This window comes from Ovis canadensis, chromosome 6 (assembly GCF_042477335.2).
Source record: "Ovis canadensis isolate MfBH-ARS-UI-01 breed Bighorn chromosome 6, ARS-UI_OviCan_v2, whole genome shotgun sequence".
In the NCBI taxonomy this organism is placed as follows: domain Eukaryota; kingdom Metazoa; phylum Chordata; class Mammalia; order Artiodactyla; family Bovidae; genus Ovis; species Ovis canadensis.
In genome coordinates this window covers 117,406,941-117,429,359 of record NC_091250.1, presented here as the reverse complement: position 1 = coordinate 117,429,359, position 22,419 = coordinate 117,406,941, and the positions used below count along the sequence as shown (strand labels likewise).

The 22,419-nt window shown below is 39.9% G+C and overlaps 1 protein-coding gene across 6 annotated transcripts in view; it reads right to left on the bottom strand.

Moving 5' to 3' along the window:
- Nucleotides 1-6,234: 6,234 nt before the first annotated feature.
- ARHGAP24 (Rho GTPase activating protein 24) overlaps nucleotides 6,235-22,419 on the bottom strand; it is a 574,044-nt gene continuing 557,859 nt past the window's right edge. For 5 of the 6 annotated variants that reach the window (XM_069594608.1, XM_069594611.1, XM_069594610.1 and 2 more), the window contains 3 exons: nucleotides 20,356-20,477; nucleotides 14,355-15,432; nucleotides 6,477-6,984 (listed from right to left, as the gene is read on the bottom strand). In XM_069594608.1, the coding sequence (XP_069450709.1) occupies nucleotides 6,741-6,984; nucleotides 14,355-15,432; nucleotides 20,356-20,477 (1,444 nt within the window). In that variant the 3' untranslated portion in view covers nucleotides 6,477-6,740. Of the gene's footprint in view, nucleotides 6,985-14,354; nucleotides 15,433-20,355; nucleotides 20,478-22,419 lie in introns of all 6 variants that reach the window. The other variant, XM_069594606.1, reaches the window with a different exon arrangement.

The following is a 22,419-nucleotide window of genomic DNA, read 5'->3' as shown; positions in this document are numbered from 1 at the left end:
TTCCTCTGTGTCCACATAGATAAAATTGGTGGACAGTTAGTTAGAGGTGGTTCTTTAGATTTTATTCCCAGATCATGAATGTAATTGTATTAATTGCAAATAGAAAGGATGCTTTCGGCATGCCTCTTTCTTGTCATCAATCTCAGCAGGTCATCTAAGAAAAGGCAAAATTAGAGTCCTTGAGACAGGGTCGCAATTACACCCTCTGCTGCTGTGCATACTAGTGTTTCATTGCTGGTCAGTTTCCCAAGGCCAGAATCTGGCTATGAGCTCCAGAAGCATCCTTTTAACAGGAGTAATTCGGGGGCCAACAGCTACCATTTATAGAACACTTAATATATGCCCAATACTGTGCTAATCACTTATTCATGCCTCAAAAAAATCTAATAAGGAAAAGACAGTATTATTATCCCAATTTTACATAAAAATGAACAGGCTTGCAAACTTGACATAACTACTAAGCTGCAAAGCTGGGATTATGATCCAGGTCTCTGAATGCAAAAATTCATGCATTTTCTCTTCTAGGGTGCTACACCAAGAGGGCACAAATCTGCAATGTAAGGAACACTGGGGTTTGTGGTTGGCTCCCTGGGGCTTCCTTGGTGGCTCAGCAGTAAGGAATCCACCTGCCAATGCAGGAGGCATGGGTTTGATCCCTGGGTCCATGAGGTGCCCTGGAGAAGGAAATGGCAACTCACTCCAGTATACTTGCCTGGAGAATCCCATGAACAGAGGAGCCTGGTGGGCTACAGTTCACGGGGTTGGAAACGACTTAACAACTAAAGAACAACCCTAGTCTAGGCTGAGCACCGAAGAATCAATGCTTTCAAACTGTGGTGCTGGAAAAGACTCTTTGAGAGTTCCTAAGACTGCAAGTAGATCAAACCAAACAGTTCTAAAGGAAATCAACTAAACAACAACCCCAATCTTTAATCCGCTCCTGCATTTCCAATGAGATAATTATATCATTAAAATTATGGTGCTACTAATTATATGAATTAATTTTATAATATTATATCATATTAACTATATCTTTAAAAAGAGATTTAAACTCTTATCTAGCATTGATCTAACTTTGTAAAAGGAATCCTCAGCGTGTGAATAAATTGGAATGACATTATTTAAATTCCACTTGGAGTTTTTAGTCACTTCATGATAAATTTACATATGAAATCTACACTTTAGTTAGCTTGATGGCAGGGGCATTTCTATTTTAAATGTTCATTAAAGGATACACAGCCATATAGTTTGATAAGTCAAACCAGTACTATAGACTCATTTGGAAGCAAGTCTTTTTTCCTGAGCCCGTAATGTAAAAATCATCACAGTTGTCTAAAGAGTTTTAAAGAAATGTATACAGAATGCAGCAAATGAATCCTCAACACTTCCTGTTTATTTCCAATTTATTCTTATGTCAATTTGCATTGATATTTTTCTAGGCTTTCAGCTGAATTAATATAAAAACCAATAGAAATCCAGATGGACATTGCTCACAGCATGCATTGACTAAAGATTGTCATCACTGACATTTATAATTAAAATTAATAACAGTATCCCTCATAAAGCAAAGACAAAAGTTACTGCTAACTCTCCATGCTGATAGTCTGTGGCATAATAATGGTGAAGAGTGTGTGTGCTCAGTCTTGTCTAACTCTTTGTAACCCCATGGACTGTAACCCACCAGGCTCCTCTGTACATGAAATTTTCCAGGCAAGAATACCGGAGCGGTTTGCCATTTCCTGCTCTAGGGGATCTTTCCAATCCAGGGATGAGATCTGCATCTCTTGCTTCTTCTGCATTGGCAGGCAGAATTCTTTACCATTGCTTCAACCTGGGAAGGCCAGTGATGATGGAGGAGGAGGCACTTAAAATCAATAAGATATCTTTCTGGTGCCTTAAGAAACTCCATTTATCAATAGAGGTATCAATCAAGTTACATGGCAGGCACCTGGATAGGCCCAGGGCACATCACCTCAAAGTAAGAGAGTTATCGTCTTCACTTTACAGATGAAAAAACTAAGGCTCAAAGGTTAAATAACTTATCATTATTTTGCATCTTGCCTAAGGTATATTCAGTCCAGTTCAGTTCAGCTGCTTAGTCATGTCTGCCTCTTTGCGACCCCATGGACTGGAGCTCGCCAGGCTTCCTTGTTCATCACCAACTCCCGGAGCTTGCTCAAACTCTTGTCCATCGAGCCAGTGATGCCATCCAACCATCTCATCCTCTAGCATCCCCTTCTCCTCCCACCTTCAATCTTTCCCAGCATAGGAGCTTTCCCAATGAGTCAGTTCTTTGAATCAGATGGCCAAAATATTGGAGCTTCAGCTTCAGCATCAGTCCCTACAATGAATATCCAGGACTGATTTCCTTTAGTATGGAATGGTTTAATCTCCTTGTAGTCCAAGGGACTCACAAGACTCTGCTCCAACACCACAGTTCAAAAGCATCAATTCTATGGTGCTTAGCTCTCTTTATGGTCCAACTCTCACATCCATATGTGACAACTGGGAAGACCATAGCTTTGACCAGATGGACAAAGATTTGACTATGTGGACAAAGTAATGTCTCTGCTTTTTAACATGCTGTCTAGGTTGGTCATAACTTTTATTCCAAGGAGCAAGCATGTTTTAATTTCATGGCTGCAGTCACCATATGCAGTGATTTTGGAGCCCAAGAAAACAGCCCACTGTCTCCATTGTTTCCCCATCTATTTGCCATGAAGTGATGGGACTGGATGCCATGATCTTAGTTTTCTGAATGCCAAGTTTTAAGCCAGCTTTTTCATTCTCCTCTTTTACCTGCATCAAGAGGCTCTTTCGTTTCTCTTTGCTTTTTGCCATAAAGTTGGTGTCATCTGCATATTTGAGGGTAGTGATATTTCTCTGGCAATCTAGATTTCAGCCTGTGCTTCATCCAGCCTGCATGTACTCTGCATATAAGTTAAATAAGAAGGGTGAAAATATACAGCCTTGACGTACTCCTTTCCCAATTTCCAACCAGTCCATTGTTCCATGTCCTAACTGTTAAGATGCTTACTTCTGTATGGTTCTCAGCTTCCTGCAATTACCATTCCACTTTGCTGCTTCCTAAACTGCTTTTTAACTTGGTGAAGAAAACAATCAAACATGGAAAAGGGTAAAAGATATATATATATATATATATATATATATATATATATATATATATATATATAGATTGGGAGCACAAAGCACAACTAACCTTCCATTGAGATCTTAGGAAGCTTTAAAGGGGAGCTGACATTTGATGAGAAATGCTGGGCTGGATGAAGCACAGCCTGGAATCAAGATTGCCAGAGAAATAGCAATAACCTCAAATATGCAGATGACACCACCCTAATGACAGAAAGCAAAGAACTAAAGAGACTCTTGATGAAAGTGAAAGAGGAGAGTGAAAAAGTTGGCTTAAAGCTCAGCATTCAGAAAATGAAGATCATGGCATCTGGTCCCATCAGTTCATGGCAAATAGAAGGGGAAACAGTGGAAACAGTGGCTGACTTTATTTTTTTGGGCTCCCAAATCACTGCAGATGGCGATTGCAGCCATGAAATTAAAAGACGCTTACTCCTTGGAAGAAAAGTTATGACCAACCTAGACAGCATATTAAAAAGCAGAGACATTACTTTTGGCAACAAAGGTTCATCTAGTCAAGGCTATGGTTTTTCCAGTAGTCATGTATGGATATGTGAGTTGAACAATAAAGAGAGCTGAGCGCCAAAGAATTGATGCTTTTGAAATGTGGTGTTGAAGAAGACTCTTCAGAGCCACTTGGACTGGAAGGAGATGCAACCAGTCCATCCTAAAGGAAATCAGTCCTGAATATTCATTAGAAGGATGGATGCTGAAACTGAAACTCCAATACTTTGGCCACCTGATGGGAAGAACTGACTCATTTGAAAAGACCTTGATACTGGGAAAGATTGAAGGCAGGAGGAGAAGGAGACGACAGAGGATAAGATCTTGGATGGCATCATCAACTCAATGGACATGAGTTTGAGTAAACTCCGGGAGCTGATGATGGACAGGGAGGCCTGGCATGCTGCAGTCCATGGGGTCACACGAACTGAACTGAACTGACATTTGATTTGGCAAAAAACAAAAACAAAAAAATACATGGTTGGTGTGTGCCAGATAGAAGGAAGGCAGTCAAGATGCACACAATGATAAAACGTGGAGGGACTTTGCGGGTGGTCCAGTGTTAAGATTTTCCTTTCAATGCAGGGGGTGCAGGTTTGATCCCTGATGAGAAATCTAAGATCCCATCTGCCTTATGACCCAAAAAACAAAACAAAAACAGAAACAATATTGTAAAAACTCAATAAAGACTTTAAAAATGGTCCATATTAAAAAAATATATCTTAAAGATAAAGAAGGTGGAACGTTTCAGAGGCATGAGATAGCATTGCAGGTATGCGGGGAAGTGGCAGGATCTGAGACTGAAACTGCAGGTTAGAGTCACTGTGTGAGGGGCATTTGAATGTTATTAACAAGGCTACAATGGTCAGAAGGATGACTTAGAAAAAGCAGTCTGAAAATGAAATACCAAAACACAAGGGGCTGGGTGAGACGATTTCATCAAGAGATGGGCAGAATTGATCAAAGCAAGCAGATGAAAAAGGTGAGGATGGGTGGACTAGACAGTACTTGATGAGTGAATGTTAACATGAAGAAGAGGGTATAGTACAGATAAATTCCAGTTAACAGTGATGGAGTCCTTCTTGTATACTACCTGATATAAGCTACCTTGCTGAAACCACATAAGTCTACGAGAGCAGTGTTTTTATTATGCCCAGCCATTCTACAGATGAAAAAAAGAGATGCACAAAAGATTTAGTAACAGCTGGACAATTAGAAAAAATTTGAACATGGGCAGTTTGCATAATCTTTGATTTTTACTGTTGTAACATACAGCTTCCTATGAGTCTGTGGTTTTTGTTAACTAAGGCAGGGACTTGGGAAAAGATAAGAGATCATTTTTGCACATATTGCAGTTGAATTTTCTATAGGATATCCAGGTAGGAGTATCTTGCTACAGAATTGAAGAGAGAGAGAAAAGGGAACTAAAGATAAAGGAACTATTGCTTTAGAGACAGTGGTTAATACCAAAGGACCACATAAGCTTGCTCAGTGTAACTTCATAAACAAAGGCAGCACAGTGATAAGAACAGAGGTTGTAAAGGTTACTGTCCTCTCGAAAATAAATACACACAGAAAACCTCCAAACAACGCAAATCCCATAAACTCAAGTAGTATTTATTTCTAATTATGCCTTTTGTGACTTTCTCTTCTAGTCTGAGAAAGATTTATTCGCTTTGCTTCTCAAAATCATTGTCTTATTTAATTGTGAAGAATTGTTCTCTCCAATCTCCAGCTCCAGAGAGTCCTAGAGAGTCTGGAAAGTTATCATTAGTGATGCTCACAAATTTATCACCATCGGACTTTTAAAGATTCACATTTTAAAATTATTGTGAATAACTATGTTTTAATAGGGAAGGACAATATTGTAAAAAAGCAAATTAGAAGCCGGATAGTTTCTTCCAAAGTGTCTCCTCCTTCTCCTGGTCCCTTTTCCCTCCATCACCTCCCTCTGGCTTCAAACTACCTTTGCCAGCTCTCGTTCAGAAAGGATCCTAGATGGTAACAGAACAGTCAGCCTGAGCAAAAGAAGAATATAAGGCACATACTCCAGCAGTTTAACTGAGAGAGGTATGGAAATACTATTTCACTGTTTGCATTTCCAGAGAGCAGTTCAGGGTAGGGCGAGGTTGGTAGGGATGGGGGTGGAGTAGAGGACGGGTACTCAACATGGACACCATAATTAGCAAACATTGTTTCTCAATTTCCCAATGGCAGAAAGAATTTTCTCTCATAACCATCCAGCAGAAAGAGTAATTCAAGCCATGACTACTTAAATGCTTTCTTCTTTTTTTTTTTTTTTTAATGATTTTCCCCCCTCTAAAGTGCATCCTGCACAGGAGACATGCGTCTATGGCATGGGCAAGACAGACCAGGGGACTTAAGAAGGAGACCTTTTTACTTAATCTAAAATTTCCTGTGTCAAACCATCTCACCAAGAAAACTGAGCAGTGTCAAGGGCAGAATTCATAGAGTGATTCAAAGTTTCCGGGGGATTCCATCGTATTTTATAAAATTATTTATATTTCTCTTTTTGGTCACGGAAAGTTCTATTGGCACAAACAGCACAGCCACAAAGTATTCTTTTGATTTTAATAACTCATCTCATATATATTTTTATATATTTATATATCTGCTTATCTTCGTTTCCTCAGCAAAAGGGGAAATAAAAATATTGATCTATAAAATAAGCTGATGATAACACAATGCCAAAAGTAGCTTATGTTAAGTGCAAGGGGTGAAGCTTGAAAGCAAGCTAAATTGCAATGACATACTGATTTAACATTTTAAATACAAGACTGGCAATAAAATAATTCTTGAGATATGCTTCTTGTTTTTAGTTTACTTTTTAAAAACTACTCTATATACACATATCCAGTTTTAACACTTAACAGTAGCATTATGGGACATGATACAACTTTGGTACACATTGAAGATATGGGTAGGTAATGTCTATAAATGATATGCCTTCCCCAGCTAGAACTCTGTACAGCCAGGTGACCAGCCACCTGGTCCCATATAATCTTCCCACCAGAATCCCCAGCGTCCTTCCTAGGGCCGCTTGAGACAGCGGGAGAGAGCGCCCCTCACTGGATCCATATCGTGTTTCCTCTCTCGGTTCTCCTGGGTTCCACTGTCAGCTCCCCAAACGTGGAAAAAAACTGCTCCATCTCTTTCTGAAGCATGTCATTTCTTTTCTCTGCATCTTCTTTTGCCCGTTCAGCATTTCGCATTTTGATTTCTATCATTGTGAACTTTTTCCTTTCTTGATCCAGTTCATCGTGGAGGCTCATCATTTCTGTTTCCAAAGTCAAGTTTCGCTGTTCTAAGCTGCACAGGGTGGAGAAGGAATAAGAGATAAAGTAATTTTTTTTTTGAAATGCAAAAAAGTTAAAAAAAAATATTTCCTAAACTCTATCTCTGCAATGCTTCAGAAACTGGAACGAGCCCTTTCAAATCAGTGAATCAAGGTCCACTGATTAATACATACATACATATATATTTTTCTTTTTCTTTTTTTTTTACTATTTTGTAACATGATTCACTATCATTTCTGCCAGACCCCAAGACCTCTCTTGGAAGTACTTCGTTGTCATTTGATAGTGAATGAGTGAATTTCAGCACAAAGAAGCCAGAGACCAGGGTCATCGTGCAGCACAGAATTTGGCAGAAGCAGGAGGCAGCCCAAACTACAAAGCTTCCTGAGTCATTAAATGTAAATTTGTCTTCACTGAAAGAAAGGGGAAAGTCTGATAAAGTTGTATAGAAAAGAGGGCCATCAAATTTGCTTTCTACCAAAGGAAAAAGAGTGACAGTGAAAATGTCATTGCTAGAGAGAGTGTAAGTCCACACGGCATCCCTCTTATAAAAGTGGTTCTAAAAGTAGCCACCTTACATTAACAAGAGAAGCAGAACTTACATGTGTTGAATAAGTAATTCACCTGACATTTAGAGTCCACTTAAATAGCCTGTTAGCTACAATTCTGTCTTCCAAGTTAACATATCTTAAGATCACTATACAGTAAGTTCCCTACATACAAATGAGTTCTGTTCCAAGAGCACATTTGCAAATCCAATTTGCTTGTAAGTCCAAGAAACAAAGTTAGCTGAGGTTTCCAACTAACACAACTGACTATATAGTACTGTACTATAATCAGTTTATCATACTTTTCACAGAAATAAGACATTCAAAATAGAAAAAAGAAAACATTTTTAATCCTACAGTATAGCACCTTGAAAAGTACAATAATACAGTACAACAGCTGGCATGCAGGGTCTGGTATCAAGTAAACAGGCAAGAAGAATTATTGACTGGAGGAGAGAGAGGAGGTAGAAGAAGGTAGAACTGAAGGATCACCAGCAATAGGAGACAGAGGGCAAGCTGCAATTTTACTCACACCTGACATTAATGGAATGCACATCTGCATCTTTGAAAGTTTACGACTGCAAGGTTCCTATACAAGGGACTGGGGCTTCCCTGGTGGCTCAGAGATAAAGAATATGCCTGCAATGCAGGAGACCCAGGTTCAATCCCTGGGTTGGGAAGATCCCCTGGAGGAGGGCATGGTAACCCACTCCAGTATTCTTGCCTAGAGAATTCCATGGACAGAGGAGCCTGGTGGGCTACAGTCCATAGGGTTGCACAAGAATTGGAAATGACTGAAGTGCAGAGTTCCAAAGAATAGCAAGAAGAGATAAGTAAGCCTCTTCAGCGATCAATGCAAAGAAATAGAGGAAAAGAACGGAATGGGAAAGGCTAGAGATCTCTTCAAGAAAATTAGAGATACCAAGGGAACATTTCATGCAAAGATGGGCTTGATAAAGGACAGAAATGGTCTGGACCTAACAGAAGCAGAAGATATTAAGAAGAGGTGGCAAGAATACACAGAAGAACTGTACAAAAAAAGATCTTCATGACCCGGATAATCATGATGGTGTGATCACTCATCTAGAGCCAGACATCCTGGAATGTGAAGTCAAGTGGGCCTTAGAAAGCATCACTACGAACAAAGCTAGTGGAGGTGATGGCATTCCAGTTGAGCTATTTCAAATCCTGAAAGATGATGCCGTGAAAGTGCTGCACTCAATATGCCAGCAAATTTGGAAAACTCAGCACTGTCCACAGGACTGGAAAAGGTCAGTTTTCATTCCAATCCCAAAGAAAGGCAATGCCAAAGAATGCTCCAACTACCGCACAATTGCACTCATCTCACATGCTAGTAAAGTCATGCTCAAAATTCTCCAAGCCATGCTTCAGCAATACATGAACGGTGAACTTCCAGATGTTCAAGCTGGTTTTAATAAAGGCAGAAGAACCAGAGATCAAATTGCCAACATCCGCTGGATCATGGAAAAAGCAAGAGAGTTCCAGAAAAACACTTATTTCTGCTTTATTGACTATGTCAAAGCCTTTGACTGTGTGGATCACAATCAACTGTGGAAAATTCTGAAAGAGATGGGAATACCAGATCACCTGACCTGCCTCTTGACAAACCTGTATGCAGGTCAGGAAGCAACTGGACATGGAACAACAGACTGGTTCCAAATAGGAAAAGGAGTATGTCAAGGCTGTATATTGTCACCCTGCTTATTTAAATTATATGCAGAGTACATCATGAAAAATGCTGGACTGGAGGAAACACAAGCTGGAATCAAGATTGCCGGGAGAAATATCAATAACCTCAGATATGCAGATGACACCACCCTTATGGCAGAAAGTGAAGAGGAACTAAAAACCTCTTGATGAAAGTGAAAGTGGAGAGCGAAAAAGTTGGCTTAAAGCTCAACATTCAGAAAACGAAGATCATGGCATCCAGTCCCATCACTTCATGGGAAATAGATGGGGAAACAGTGGAAACAGTGTCAGACTTTATTTTGGGGGGCTCCAAAATCACTGCAGATGGTGACTGCAGCCATGAAATTAAAAGACGCTTCCTCCTTGGAAGAAAAGTTATGACCAACCTAGATAGCATATTCAAAAGCAGAGACATTACTTTGCCAACAAAGGTCCATCTAGTCAAGGCTATGGTTTTTCCTGTGGTTATGTATGGATGTGAGAGTTGGATTGTGAAGAAGGCTGAGCGCTGAAGAATTGATGCTTTTGAACTGTGGTGTTGGAGAAGACTCTTGAGAGTTCCTTGGACTGCAAGGAGACCCAACCAGTCCATTCTGAAGGAGATCAGCCCTGGGATTTCTTTGGAAGGAATGATGCTAAAGCTGAGGCTCCAGTACTTTGGCCACTTCATGCGAAGAGTTGACTCATTGGAAAAGACTCTGATGCTAGGAGGAATTGGGGGCAGGAGGAGAAGGGGATGACAGAGGATAAGATGGCTGGATGGCATCACTGACTCGGATGTGAATCTGAGTGAACTCTGGGAGTTGGTGATGGACAGGGAAGCCTGGCATGCTGCGATTCATGGGGTCGCAAAGAGTTGGACACGACTGAGCGACTGAACTGAAACTGAACTGAAGTGACTATGCAGCTGCAGCAGCAGCATGTAGCACACTTGCTGTATTCTATATATTAATAGATATATTTTATACATTGATAGCTGTATCTTTTTTAGATGGCTATATTATTTTAGATAATTTCCTAAAAAATAAAGTTTTCTCCATAATCACTAAGTTCCAAAACACAACTTATTATTTCTGTTGTTCAAGAAGGAACATTAAGCACTTCTTTATTAGATGATATGTCTTAGTAATAGCTGGCATCTTAATTTCTCCTGTTATGAGTGGAAGTTTCAAGTGTATGCTTGAATTTGCCATGCTACTGAAATGTGAGAGGCTAATGCACACTTTGCACTCAAAAATCTGATTAATCTAATAATTTTCAAATTAAAATCTCAATTATTTTTCTGCTCTGAAATAATGAGTCCCATATGTTATTTCATCCAGATAATCATAAGAACATTTAAAGATGAATCTGCTCTCCCTTTGTAAGCAACTAAGATTTTTAATTAGTTTATAAGGCCATTTTGATCACATGATCATGTGTTTTACATAAAAACCTGGTAGTGTGCTGGTTCTCACCCAGAACTATTTCCCAATATATTCTCTTTATATGCTTTGTAAAGTTATTTGTTTTAGAAAAAGAAAAAGTTGGAAGAAACTCAACCTTTAATATCAAGGAAGACTATCCTTTAAAAATATACTAATGCATTTGTACGTATCAGGCACCTGTATGAAACTTCCTGGAATCTAATGGCTGAGTTGAAAATAGAAGAAACCCCTCCCATTGCAAGCACAGACTAATGTTGGAAAAATATGTTAGAAAAATATTTTTAAAATACAAAGTTAAAAAAAATAAAAAGAGCATCTTCAGGTATCAGAACCAAGGAAGAAACAAGTTTAGAACAGCAAGTGAAAGCACATGAGCGGTATCTGTCTCAGACAGAAGCCCTAGAAGCTGCAACTAGGTTTTTACTTTTCACATGGGGAAGAGGAGATCTCCAGTATAAGAGAGACAGAAGGCTAAAGTGACTCAACCAAGAGTCTGGAACATCAATAGTCTTTATGGCAAAGAGACTACAAAAACTCTACTCATGAGCTCAGTGAAGTAACAGAATTGAGTCAGAAGAGGAAATAAATAAATGAGAACACAGCTTTGAGAAAAACTACCCAAATGCCTCATGGAATGAAAAAAGATGAAAATTTAATATAAGAAAGAGAAATTAACAATGATGGAGAGGGAGAATGGACTAAGAAGGTCCAACCTACTTTAGTAAGGGTTATAGAGAGAAAATTCAGCAAATGAGGGAGATGAAATAAACAAAAGAGGAGATGGATAAATGTACTCCAGGATTGAAAAAAATATGTCTTCAAATAATGATACACAAAACTTGAAACAATGGAAAATATATAGCAAGGAGTTATTAATCAAAATAGAAATTATATAGGAATATTAACATCAGAAAAATATTTTGGGCAAAAAGTACTATTACTATTATTTTATGATAAAAGGATCAATTCATTAGGGGGATATAAACAATTCTGAACTTGTATTCATCTAGTTCTATAGCCCCAAGTTACTCAATACAAAATATAACAAAATTATAAATAGATAAACCACAAGAATTAGGAAATTTTAAGAAACCTTTGTTAGAAATTATAGATATAGCAAATAAAATTTAGGAGAAATGCAAAATATTTGAACAGCTTGATTAACAGATTTGATCTATTGGTTATATATATAATCTCAAACCAATAATAAGATAATACTTCTTACCAGACCAAACGACTGATATCTATAAATGAATTGATCTGACCACAGTATGATAAAGGTAGAAACTAATTTGAGGGAGGGAAGAGCATTAAACTCATATGTTTAAAAACTAAAAATCATATATATCAATGATTGATAAAGTAATATCTATTTATTTCTCCATGATCTAGCTGTCTATCTATCTAGGGATGTATGTATATAAGTACACACATATCTATCTATCTAGTCTCAATACTTGTAGAGTTAAAAAGGAATTGAAAGAGAAATATATAACTTTAAACAGTAATGATCAATAATTAGAACAATTACTTCTTATACTTCCTGGCTTGGTCATATGGCAGATCCTCTATCCTGTTTTATCATGGACCTCTTTCTTTGCTTGTCAAGTCGGTAAAAATGCCAGTGAAAGAGGCCAATGAGATGATATTCTGTTGAAACATTCTTTTATTTCATCAAAGTCTCTGAAATGCACCACAGACTCAGAACATAAATGTAACACCAATGTTCTCATAAATGAATGTGTACATTTGCAGCTGTTCAGAATAATGTATGTTCTATCTTAATGTAAGTTTCAAGCGTCATCTCTTGCTTTCCACTGCTAAGTGCTAATTTACCATCATGCATTGGCAGAAATTCAGAGATTTGGTAGCCATTGGTTCCATAAACTACACTCAGAAAGAAGAGTAGCCTTATAAGATGATAACTCTATTTTTTCTTCTTATTTAAGTCTCCTGTCACTTGGCATTATTTAGAAAAATTTGAACCAAGCTTCTGTTTCCAATAAAGTAATTTTTCAATCTAACATGTATTTTTATTTATTTTTCCATAGCTCTTAAAAATATGTATCTATGGCTTGATAATTGATAAATGGATGGGAAACATTAAAATACATGAAGGTCAACTTTATATATAAAGAAAACAACCATGTGTGGTTTAGGGTCATGGAAGCTGTTGAACAGGACAAAGACATTCACGTACCATGAGGATCTTAGAACACGAAGGGGTCTACCAACCAAGGCACAGCCTGGGACTGGGGCTGAGGCCCCTAGAGGGGCTACTTCAGGCTGAAATGAGCCTCAGACCTGCTCTTAAGAGTGCACGTCCTTCCCCTATACTACACTGAAAGGTGAACAGAAAAACAATCAGTTTTGTAATTCCTGTAACCCTGGTGAAACTGTGGAGTGTGTTGATATTCAGGTTTCCAGCACAAGGCTGTACTTGTGGGGCAGCGGCTCCATTTTCTGTATAGCTACCCCTCAAGACCTAGGAGCATCTGATAGTCAGGGGCATTGTCAAGGCAGTATGCTCGGCCAATGCCCCTTATCTTTCCCAGGTTTCCTCCTTGAAGTTGCTAAGCCAACTCTTCTCTTGGATATTTTATGAGAAGATGTCAACTGGTATCACTTAGGTTTCAGCACAATGGTTTCCTTATAAATCATATTTTTTTGCTTCCCATTCAGGTTACAAGTTTCCTGTCTATATGAATATACTTCATGCTATCACTTTTCTCACCAACTTCCCTGGATTCCAATCTCAGAGTAAAAGCCAAAGATTAAGATGATCTTGAAGGTTCTATGGTACCTCTCTGAGCTCCTTGTCCATCCCACCTCAGGGCATTTCCACTTCTGCTGGATATCTGCATCATTGCCTCCCTACACTTAGAATTACCCTCAGCAACACTTCTCACCCCTCTTCCCTGCTTTAATCTTCTACTTAGCATAGGATCAGTTTACTTATTTATCTATCTCTTCCAGGGGACTGTAAGCCTGTTTCACAAGGGCTGAATTTTCGTCTTCTTTACTCACTGCTGAATCCTTGTGGCCTGGTCTGAGCCTGGGAGAGAGCATACAAGCATTCACCCTAAGCATTCAAACATGGAAATAATGAACAACAGAGATCTGTTTATTTTCCAACTTTTCTTTGCTCTCATTTCATCCTCTTCCTGTGATAACAGACTCCTTATTCACCAGACATCCCTTACCACTCCTCTCCCCAGCTTTTGAACCTAAATCCATGCTTTTACTAATAACAAGAGGTAGAATTACTGAGCATCTGCTCTGTCCTGAGGACAATGTGTAATGATTTCTTAACATGATTTTGAGGTTGGTAAAGAATATGCCTGCAACGCAGGAGACCCGGGTTGGATCCCTGGGTTGGGAAGATCCCCTGAAGATGTAAATGGCAACCCACTCCAGTATTCTTGCCTGGAGAATCCCCATGAATGAAGAGTTGGTCACATCTGAGCAATTTTCACCTTGAGGTAGATTACTACTAGAATTTTAAAATTTTCACATTGGGAAGCTGAGACTCACAGAGATGAAGTGAACTTTCCCTGAGTCTCACTGCTTACAAATGGCGAAGGTAGGACCTGAACCCGGGTCTCTGACTGGAGTTAGAGGATTTAACCTGGGCGAGCCTGTCTCACAGGAGGCTGTCGCACCCTCTCTGGCCACTAGGGGCTCCAGGTTTTCCTCACCTCTTTATCCTGGACTCATACTCTATCTTCTGTTTGGTCATTTCCTGTTTCAGGCTGGACACTAAGCTGTGCAGGGCGCTGTGGTTGCTGGTGTTGTTGCTAACGAAGGTCTCACTGTTGTCGCTGCTGCTGGTGGCCCGACTACTGCGGCCGCCCACACTCCTCCGGTCGCTTTTGTTTTCATAGTCCGTGGGGTGGGAGAGGTCGTCCTGCGGGGGCCCATCCAAAACGGGGTCCTCAAAGTTCCCACCGTAAAAGTCTTGCTCCGGGCAGGTGGTGGTGGAGGAGCGGCAGGAGGTGGAGTTCTCAGGCAGGGAGATCTCACAGGAGGAAGTGGACCAGGTGGCGCTGTCGACGCTCTGCTTGTCGTCGAGGCTCATCGCCGAGAATTGCTGGTGGACGTTATCATAGGTGGAGAGCCTGTTGTGCTGGCCCGACTCTCCTGCTTGCTCTTTCTGCTTATTATCCCTCAGGGTCACGTAGCCATTGGGCAGCCAGCTCATGCTGCGGCCATTCCCGGGGTTCCCCAGGGTATCAGAGTTCAAGATGCCCATGCGCACGGTTCCATTCTGCACACTGTGGGTGCCCATTTTGGTACCAGACCCCTTCAGGGAAGAGGTCCTTCTGGTCTGTAAGCTCCCATTGGGGGTGGTCTGGGCTTTCTCGAGTGCTTCAGCATTACTGCTGCTGAAGGACCCATTGGTGACAATCCCACTGCCCTTGTTGAAGGCAGGATTCTTTTTGACCATGAGAGGGGGACTTCTAGAGACATCCAGCTTGTGGATGCTGTTCCTGGGGCTGTTGGTTTTGCTGCCTGGCAGAGCTGTGGGGGATCCATTATCCATGCTGCTTCTTTGGGGAGACTCAGGCTTGTCCCAAGAGCACCGCCTTACGGGACTGTCCTTGGTATTATTGTTCTCCTTGTTCTGTAGCTGCCCCATGACAGCTTTCTTCTGAAGGTCATTGTTGTTGTTGCTCACGCCATCCTGGGGCTTGCTTTGCAGCTCTGCATCTTTGGGGAAGAGGCGATCATGTTTGCCAATCATCACTGACATCAGCTGTTGGACCACCACAGTGCCTGGAATTGCGAAGAAAGCAAAGGAGTATGAGCAAAACAGTTTTGATTTATCTCCTATTTTGAAAGTGACTTTTAAAGAGCCGTATTTAGGTGCACATTCGGCATTATTATTAGCAGTGCCAAACTATGTTTTTAATGATGACAATAGCAATTATTGTTGTTGTTTGGTCACTAAGTAGTGTCCACTCTTTTGTGACCCCATGGAATGTAGTCCACCAGTCTCCTCTGTCCCCGGATTTTCCAAGCAACAATACTGGAGTGTGTTGCCATTTCCTTCTCCAGGTTAGGAAGACAATAGCAATTGCAGCTAAAAACTTCTTGAACATTTAACATGAACTGTATTAAGCACTTTACTTTTGTTAGTTTAGTCGGATTTTTAAAAAATTTATGAATAGATACTGTTATTATCACTATCTAATAAAGGTTAAGTAACTTGACCAATGCCCCAAGCTATGAAGGAGAACAAGAAGAGCTTAAAACCAGAATTAACTAGTTCCAAAGAACAGGCTGTTAATTGGCACACACCATTTCTTGTAAGTTTGACATTTAATTATGAAAAATTTTTCTAAAGAAGTCACTGTGATCTCTCATCTAACTGCCTCAAAATATCAAGATAGTTTAATGGCACCTTGAAGCGGAACCTTCTACAATCTCTAGTGGATATGTGGTCTGTCTTCATAATATAGCAAGTAAATGAAACTCCATAAAACTCTTGCTCAGCATTCAAAAGTTTCAGGGCATTTTAAGTGACATTAGCCAAAATGGTGTAATAAAGATGTACGAGAATCCTCTCTTCCATAAAAGTAACTGACAAAAATGTTCCCAGTCAATATATTAGAAATTTGGAAATTAATGAAAGGCTTGCTGTAATCTGGAGAGTGTTAATTTTTTTTTTAAATTGTTGACTCTTGGTAAAGAGCAGCAAGCTCTGTAGTGTTTTAACTCACCCTATTCCCATCCTCCTTCTTGCAGTAGCCTTGAAAACCAACAACCCTCAGTCTTAGTGGGAACCAGAAGTGAAGCAGCCACTGGAATGGAAAAAGCTGGTTTGGAACTCCTTCAAAGCCCCCTTCCCAAAGAATTGTAATTTGACTTGTTTGGTGGTTCCCTGGAAGACCCCACTCAAGAGGCTTGTCTTCATTTTGTCTGACTAAGGAGTTGACTAGAATGAGTGACATTTCTCAGGGGCATTTGTCAAAAACAATTAGGGGCTTTTTCATTTAAAAGCATGTTTGCCTGAAGCAAGTGGATAACTGTTGAAGACAAAACAACAGGCTAAACAAAAAGCTTAGAAGGAAAATCTGAAGAGATTTCCATAGGAGGTGTTGAAAGCTCTGCTATATACTTGAAGATTCAGAAGATTATGTACATGTATGTATAGGGTTCTGTGTATACCTAGGGCTGTGTGCATACTCGGGAAAGAACTGAGGAGACCCCAAGGTCTCATTTCCAGTTGATCCTGGAGCTCTGCACAAGCAGGACCAGAATGCTAAAGCAAAGTTGTAAACTGCCTGGCTGAGTGTCAAAAGTCTGGCCCAACAAGCACACGGGGCCCCTTGGTAAAGAATGGGAGACTTACTGGCCTAACTCAAATTCTGAATAGGAAGAAATGTGTTATATCCTGCACATTTCTGTCATGATTCAAAACTTCTAACATATTTAGATCAGGAATCAGCAATGCGTCAGGTCTGATGCTGGCTAGTGCTGCTCAAACGTAAGTGTTCATAAAAATTATCTGGAGATTTTGTTAAAATGTAGATATTGAGTAGGGCATGAGATTTTATGTTTCTAACCAGCCCCCTGGAGAAGGCAATGGCACCCCACCCCAGTACTCCTGCCTGGAAAATCCCATGGACCGAGGTGCCTGGTGGGCTGCAGTCCATGGGGTCGCTAAGATCGGACATGACTGAGCGACTTTACTTTCACTTTCCACTGTCATGCATTGGAGAAGGAAATGGCAACCCACTCCAGTGTTCTTGCCTGGAGAATCCCAGGGACAGGGGAGCCTGGTAGGCTGCCGTCTATGGGGTCTCACAGAGTCAGACACGATGGAAGTGACTTAGCAGCAGCAGCAGCAGCAACCAGCCCCCAGATGATAAGACAACAGTGATAACAGAATAGTAGCCTTGGTATTGCCTAGTGGGCTGCACACAGACCTTCTGAATCATAATTTGCATGTCAGCAATATCCCTAGGTGGGTCCTGTGTGTGTTAGAGTTTGAGAAACTGTGTTAGGTGGAAATGTTTCACTTAAACATCTTCTAAGTTAATATTCTCATAAGGCTTTGAGATGGCTTCAGGTGGCACTAGTGGTAAAGAACCTGCTCCCACTGCAGGAGACATAAGAGGCATGGGTTTGATTCCTGGGTCAGGAAGATCCCCTGGAGGAGGGCATGGCAACCCACTCCAGTATTCTTGCCTGGAGAATCCCATGGACAGAGGAGCCTGGCAGGCTGCAGACTATAGGCTTTCAAAGAGTCAGACATGAGTGACTTAGCATGCATGCAAGGCTCTGAGATAAGACTTCATGTTTTTCAAATGAGAAAATCGAGGTTCGGAGAGGTGATGTATAAAATTATATGAGTTCAGAGTGGTTGTGATCACCAGGCCAATCTGAAGGATCCATGCAGATTTGGGAGTCCCCCTGGACTATATGTTTCAACAATTCCCCCAGGCTCATGTAATTTTATACAGGTTGAATTTAAATACCATACTACAAGCACTTGTGTCTTCATAAGAAATGGATAAGAATTCAGTTTTCCTTCAAAGGTACCTAGGTACTTTAATATATATGCGGGAGACCTGGGTCCAATCCCTGGGTTGGGAAGATCCCTTGGAGAAGGGCATGGCAACCAACTCCAGCATTCTTGCCTGGAGAGTCCCATGGGTAGAGAAGCCTGGCCGTCTACAGTCTATGCGGTCGCAAAGAGCTGGACACGACTGAATGACTAAACAAATAAACACACACACACACACAGCATTCTAAAATGTAGTTTCAATGTGTATTTTTTGCAATGAATTACTTTGCAGATGTATCCTTCAGTACATGTACAAGATATCTGTGAGGCATATGATCAATTTTGACAAATGACAGTCCTGGAAACACTATCTAACCATTTTATAGATAATCCCCTTGTGTCCTTTTGTAGCCAATCGCCTACCCATGGCAACCACTGATCTGCTTTCTGTCACTATACTTTTCTTCTTTTCTAGAATTTCATATAAACACAATTATAGAGTCAGGTCTTTCATCACTTAGCATAATGCTTTTGTCATCTTCCCACATTGTTATTCATGTATCAGTAGTTCATCCTTTTCATTGCTGAGTGTGCCTTAGTCACTCAGTCATGCCTGACTCTTTGTGACTCCATGGACTGGAGCCCACCATGGAATTCTCCAGGCAAAAACGCTGGAGTGGGTAGCCATTCCCTTCTCCAGGGGATCTTCCTGACCCAGGGGTTGAACCCAGGTCTCTTGCATTGCAGGCAAATCCTTTGCCATCTGAGGAAAGCCCAGTTTTAGTTTCCATTGATGAACCAATATTGATATATTATTATTATTAACTAAGGTCTATAGTTTATATCAGGCTTCCCTGGTGGCTTAGCAGTAAAGAACCTTCCTACAATGCAGGAGCTGTACAAGATGCAGGTTTGATCCCTGGGTCAGGAAGATCCCCTGGAGGAAGGCATGGCAACCCACTCCAGTATTCTTGTCTGGAGAATCACATGGACAGAGGAGCCTGGCAGGCTGCAGTCCATAGGGTTGCAAAGAGTCAGACACAACTGAAGGAACTTAGCACGCATGTATGCATAGTTTATATTAAAATCACTCTGTGTGTGATCTGGGTTTTGACACATGCACAGTGTCATATATCCACTATTACATTATCACATGGAATAGTTTCATAGCCCTGAAAATCTTTTGTGCTCCAATTATTCCTCCTTCTTTTCTTCCTCAATCCTCTATTGAATCATTAGGATTTCTTTTAAAAGCTTTGTAGAGCTTGGTCCGTCACTTTTAACATTATCACCAAGGTAAGACCCTCTTGAGGACTCTATGCAATGTCTCGATGTCAGGATTTTCTATTCTGGTTGTGGGAAATAGTTATTTCAGGCTTGGTGTGAGGCCCAGGAAAGCCTCAGACAACTGATTTCTGGCACTCTTCCCCATAAAGTAGCACGGAGTCCCCTCCTACAAGCATAAATCAATTCTTAGGTAAAGACTTAAGGGATATCCTCTTCAGATCTCAGAATAATATCTGTGTCTAGTTTTATCTTTTTTGCTGCTTACTTGAGTTTCCCATCCTCTAATCTTACTCTCAAAGCTCGCCAAGACCTGCACATCAGTGCTACTACTAATGCCCACAAGAAGAAATGGTACTCTAGCAGGGAAACCTGCTGAAAATAAATAGAAGTAACTTTTCATTGTGATAAATAATTTGAGGTATCTTATAATATAGAAAACAAGAAATTCTTCATGTTTCAACCCAAAGTAAATAAGCAGCATTATCTTAGAGGCCCATGTTTTCTGCCTCTTGAAGTCAGTCCAATAAAACCAGAACTAATAAAAATATATTAACTTAGAAGCATAACTATTTGAGGTTTCAGAAAATTGCATCAAACTCAGAAAGTGAAGTAGACTTTTCCAGTTCTTGTGTGATATTTTACAGATGACTTATGAACGTTCTGTTAATTTTTCTCATGAAAATATGGAGGAAATGTTTAGTGACTTATGTTTAGTAAACTCCTCAAAAAATGCCTGGCTCTCAAACATGAGATTTTACATTTGAAGAACTTCAGTCCATAAGTGAAATTACCATGGATTCACTTATTTCTTTTGTTTCCTCACAGGAGAATAGGTTCAGGACAATCAAGAGACAACTGACTGTTCTTCTGATGACGATATATGATAGTAATTCACTTACCCTCCATAATGGTCAAGGGATCTTCCACTTTGGGACGCAGGATGTTAGGGCCAAAGACAGTGGCCAAGTTCTGCACACTCATTTTGTTAATTCCTGAATAGGACTGCACTTCATCCAAGAACCTGTTGAGTAAAAGAGTAAGAACAAAACACAATGGGGTCAGATTTGTCAGTGGAAAAAAAATGGGTTATCGGGAAATTTACGAACCGGAGTCTGTTCAAAGATGATAATGGACACACAGTCACTTAGAAATTCAAACATTCTCTGCCAGATGTGAAGAATATATATTGCAAATTTTTAAGGATCAGAATCATAAGGGATCATATAAAATATCTGCTCTGGCCTGGCTTGGCTTCCCCTGTCAGTCACAGGAACGAGTGTGTTTGGATAATGCTAATGTGGATTTGAGATTCAAGAATATGAATTTCTTTCTTATCTCTAAGTAAATATCCAATTTATATACATATTTAATTGGAGAACTATAAAAATAAGCTTGTCTGGTACAATCTCTTATTTCTGAGAAGAGGAATCAATCCCCCTTGTGGGTCAATTTGTGAGCCTCAAATTTATAGTCTATTAAAAAGTGACATCAAACATGATTTAAATTAAAACCTCGGTTCTATTGATATGAGAAATTGCAAACACAAATTGTTTTAACTTGTTAGGTGCTAAAGAATAAGAGCCATGAAATAGCCCTTTCCCGGAATGATTTTAGTAGCAGAGATTGTTTCTGCAATCTTTCAGCTTTTGTTCATTTCCCATCCCCTCTTCATTACTACAAGAGCTTCTATTAATTCATGGCTTATTGATTATACCAATGAGACAAAAAAGAAGCAAGAAAAGTATTTTTAGGAAACTTCCTTTGTGTGTTATTTAAAATAATGTATTTCATTCTGTGCCAGTCATTGTGCTAACATTAAATTCTCATAGCATCTCTGTGTGAGCTAAATACTATTATTATCTCCATTTTACTGATGAGACACATGAGACACCAGAGAGGTTAAGAAACTTCTCCAAGGACACAGAGTTAATAAGTGGCAGAACTGAGACCTGAACCCTGGTGATCTTACCCTAGAGTCTGGGCTGTTGACTACTATCTCATGAGTTTCTTAAAAAGGTGCCCATTTCCACATGTTCACGACTCTTATACATCCTAAATTACAGCAAAATCAAAGGGCAAAAAGTCAAACTACCATTGATTATTTGAAATAGATGAAATTAGTAGTGTTGTGCGCTCACTCAGGCGTGTCCAACTCTTTGAGACCCCATGGACTGTAGCCTGTCAGGTTTCTCTGTCCATGGACTTTTCTAGGCAAGAATACTGGAGTGGGATGCCATCGCCTTCTCCAGGGGATCTTCCTGATCTTGCGCTTCCTGTTGTCTGGCACATCTTTTACCACTGTGCCACCTGGGAAGCCTTATTAATCATTAATCTCTTTATTTAAATTTAATATGCTTCAAGTATTTCAACTATACTCCAATAACATTTTAAAAATAAATTCAATGTGTTTCAATCATATATATTTGATTTCTGAAGTAGCAGCACAGACATGGGACATGCCATCCCTGGCCTTAAACATGGTCATTGACAGAGAATATTTCGAGGCACAATTAGTGTTCTAGCAAAACTGAGTTACAATGTTTTCTTCAGTGAGTCTTGAGAGAAATGGGAAAAAATAATATATATTAACATTCATCATGTGTATAAATATATATGCATATAAAATTTTTAAAAATTTATTGGAGTATAGTTGCTTTACAATATTGTAATAGTTTCTGCTGTATAGCAAAGTGAATCAGCTATACATATACATATATATGCCCTCTGTTTTGGATTTCCTGCCCATTTAGGTCACCACAGAGGACTGAATACAGTTCCGTGTTACACAGTAGGTTCTCATTATTTATCTATACATAGTATCAATAGTGTAATATGCTTAATGTTTAAAACAATCATGTGAAATGTGTGCTTTCATTACCCTTTTATCTATTAGGATGCTTAGTCTCAAAGAGGAGAAGAAAGTTGCATAAAAACATGTAAGTAGTCAGAGGTAGAATCTGGAC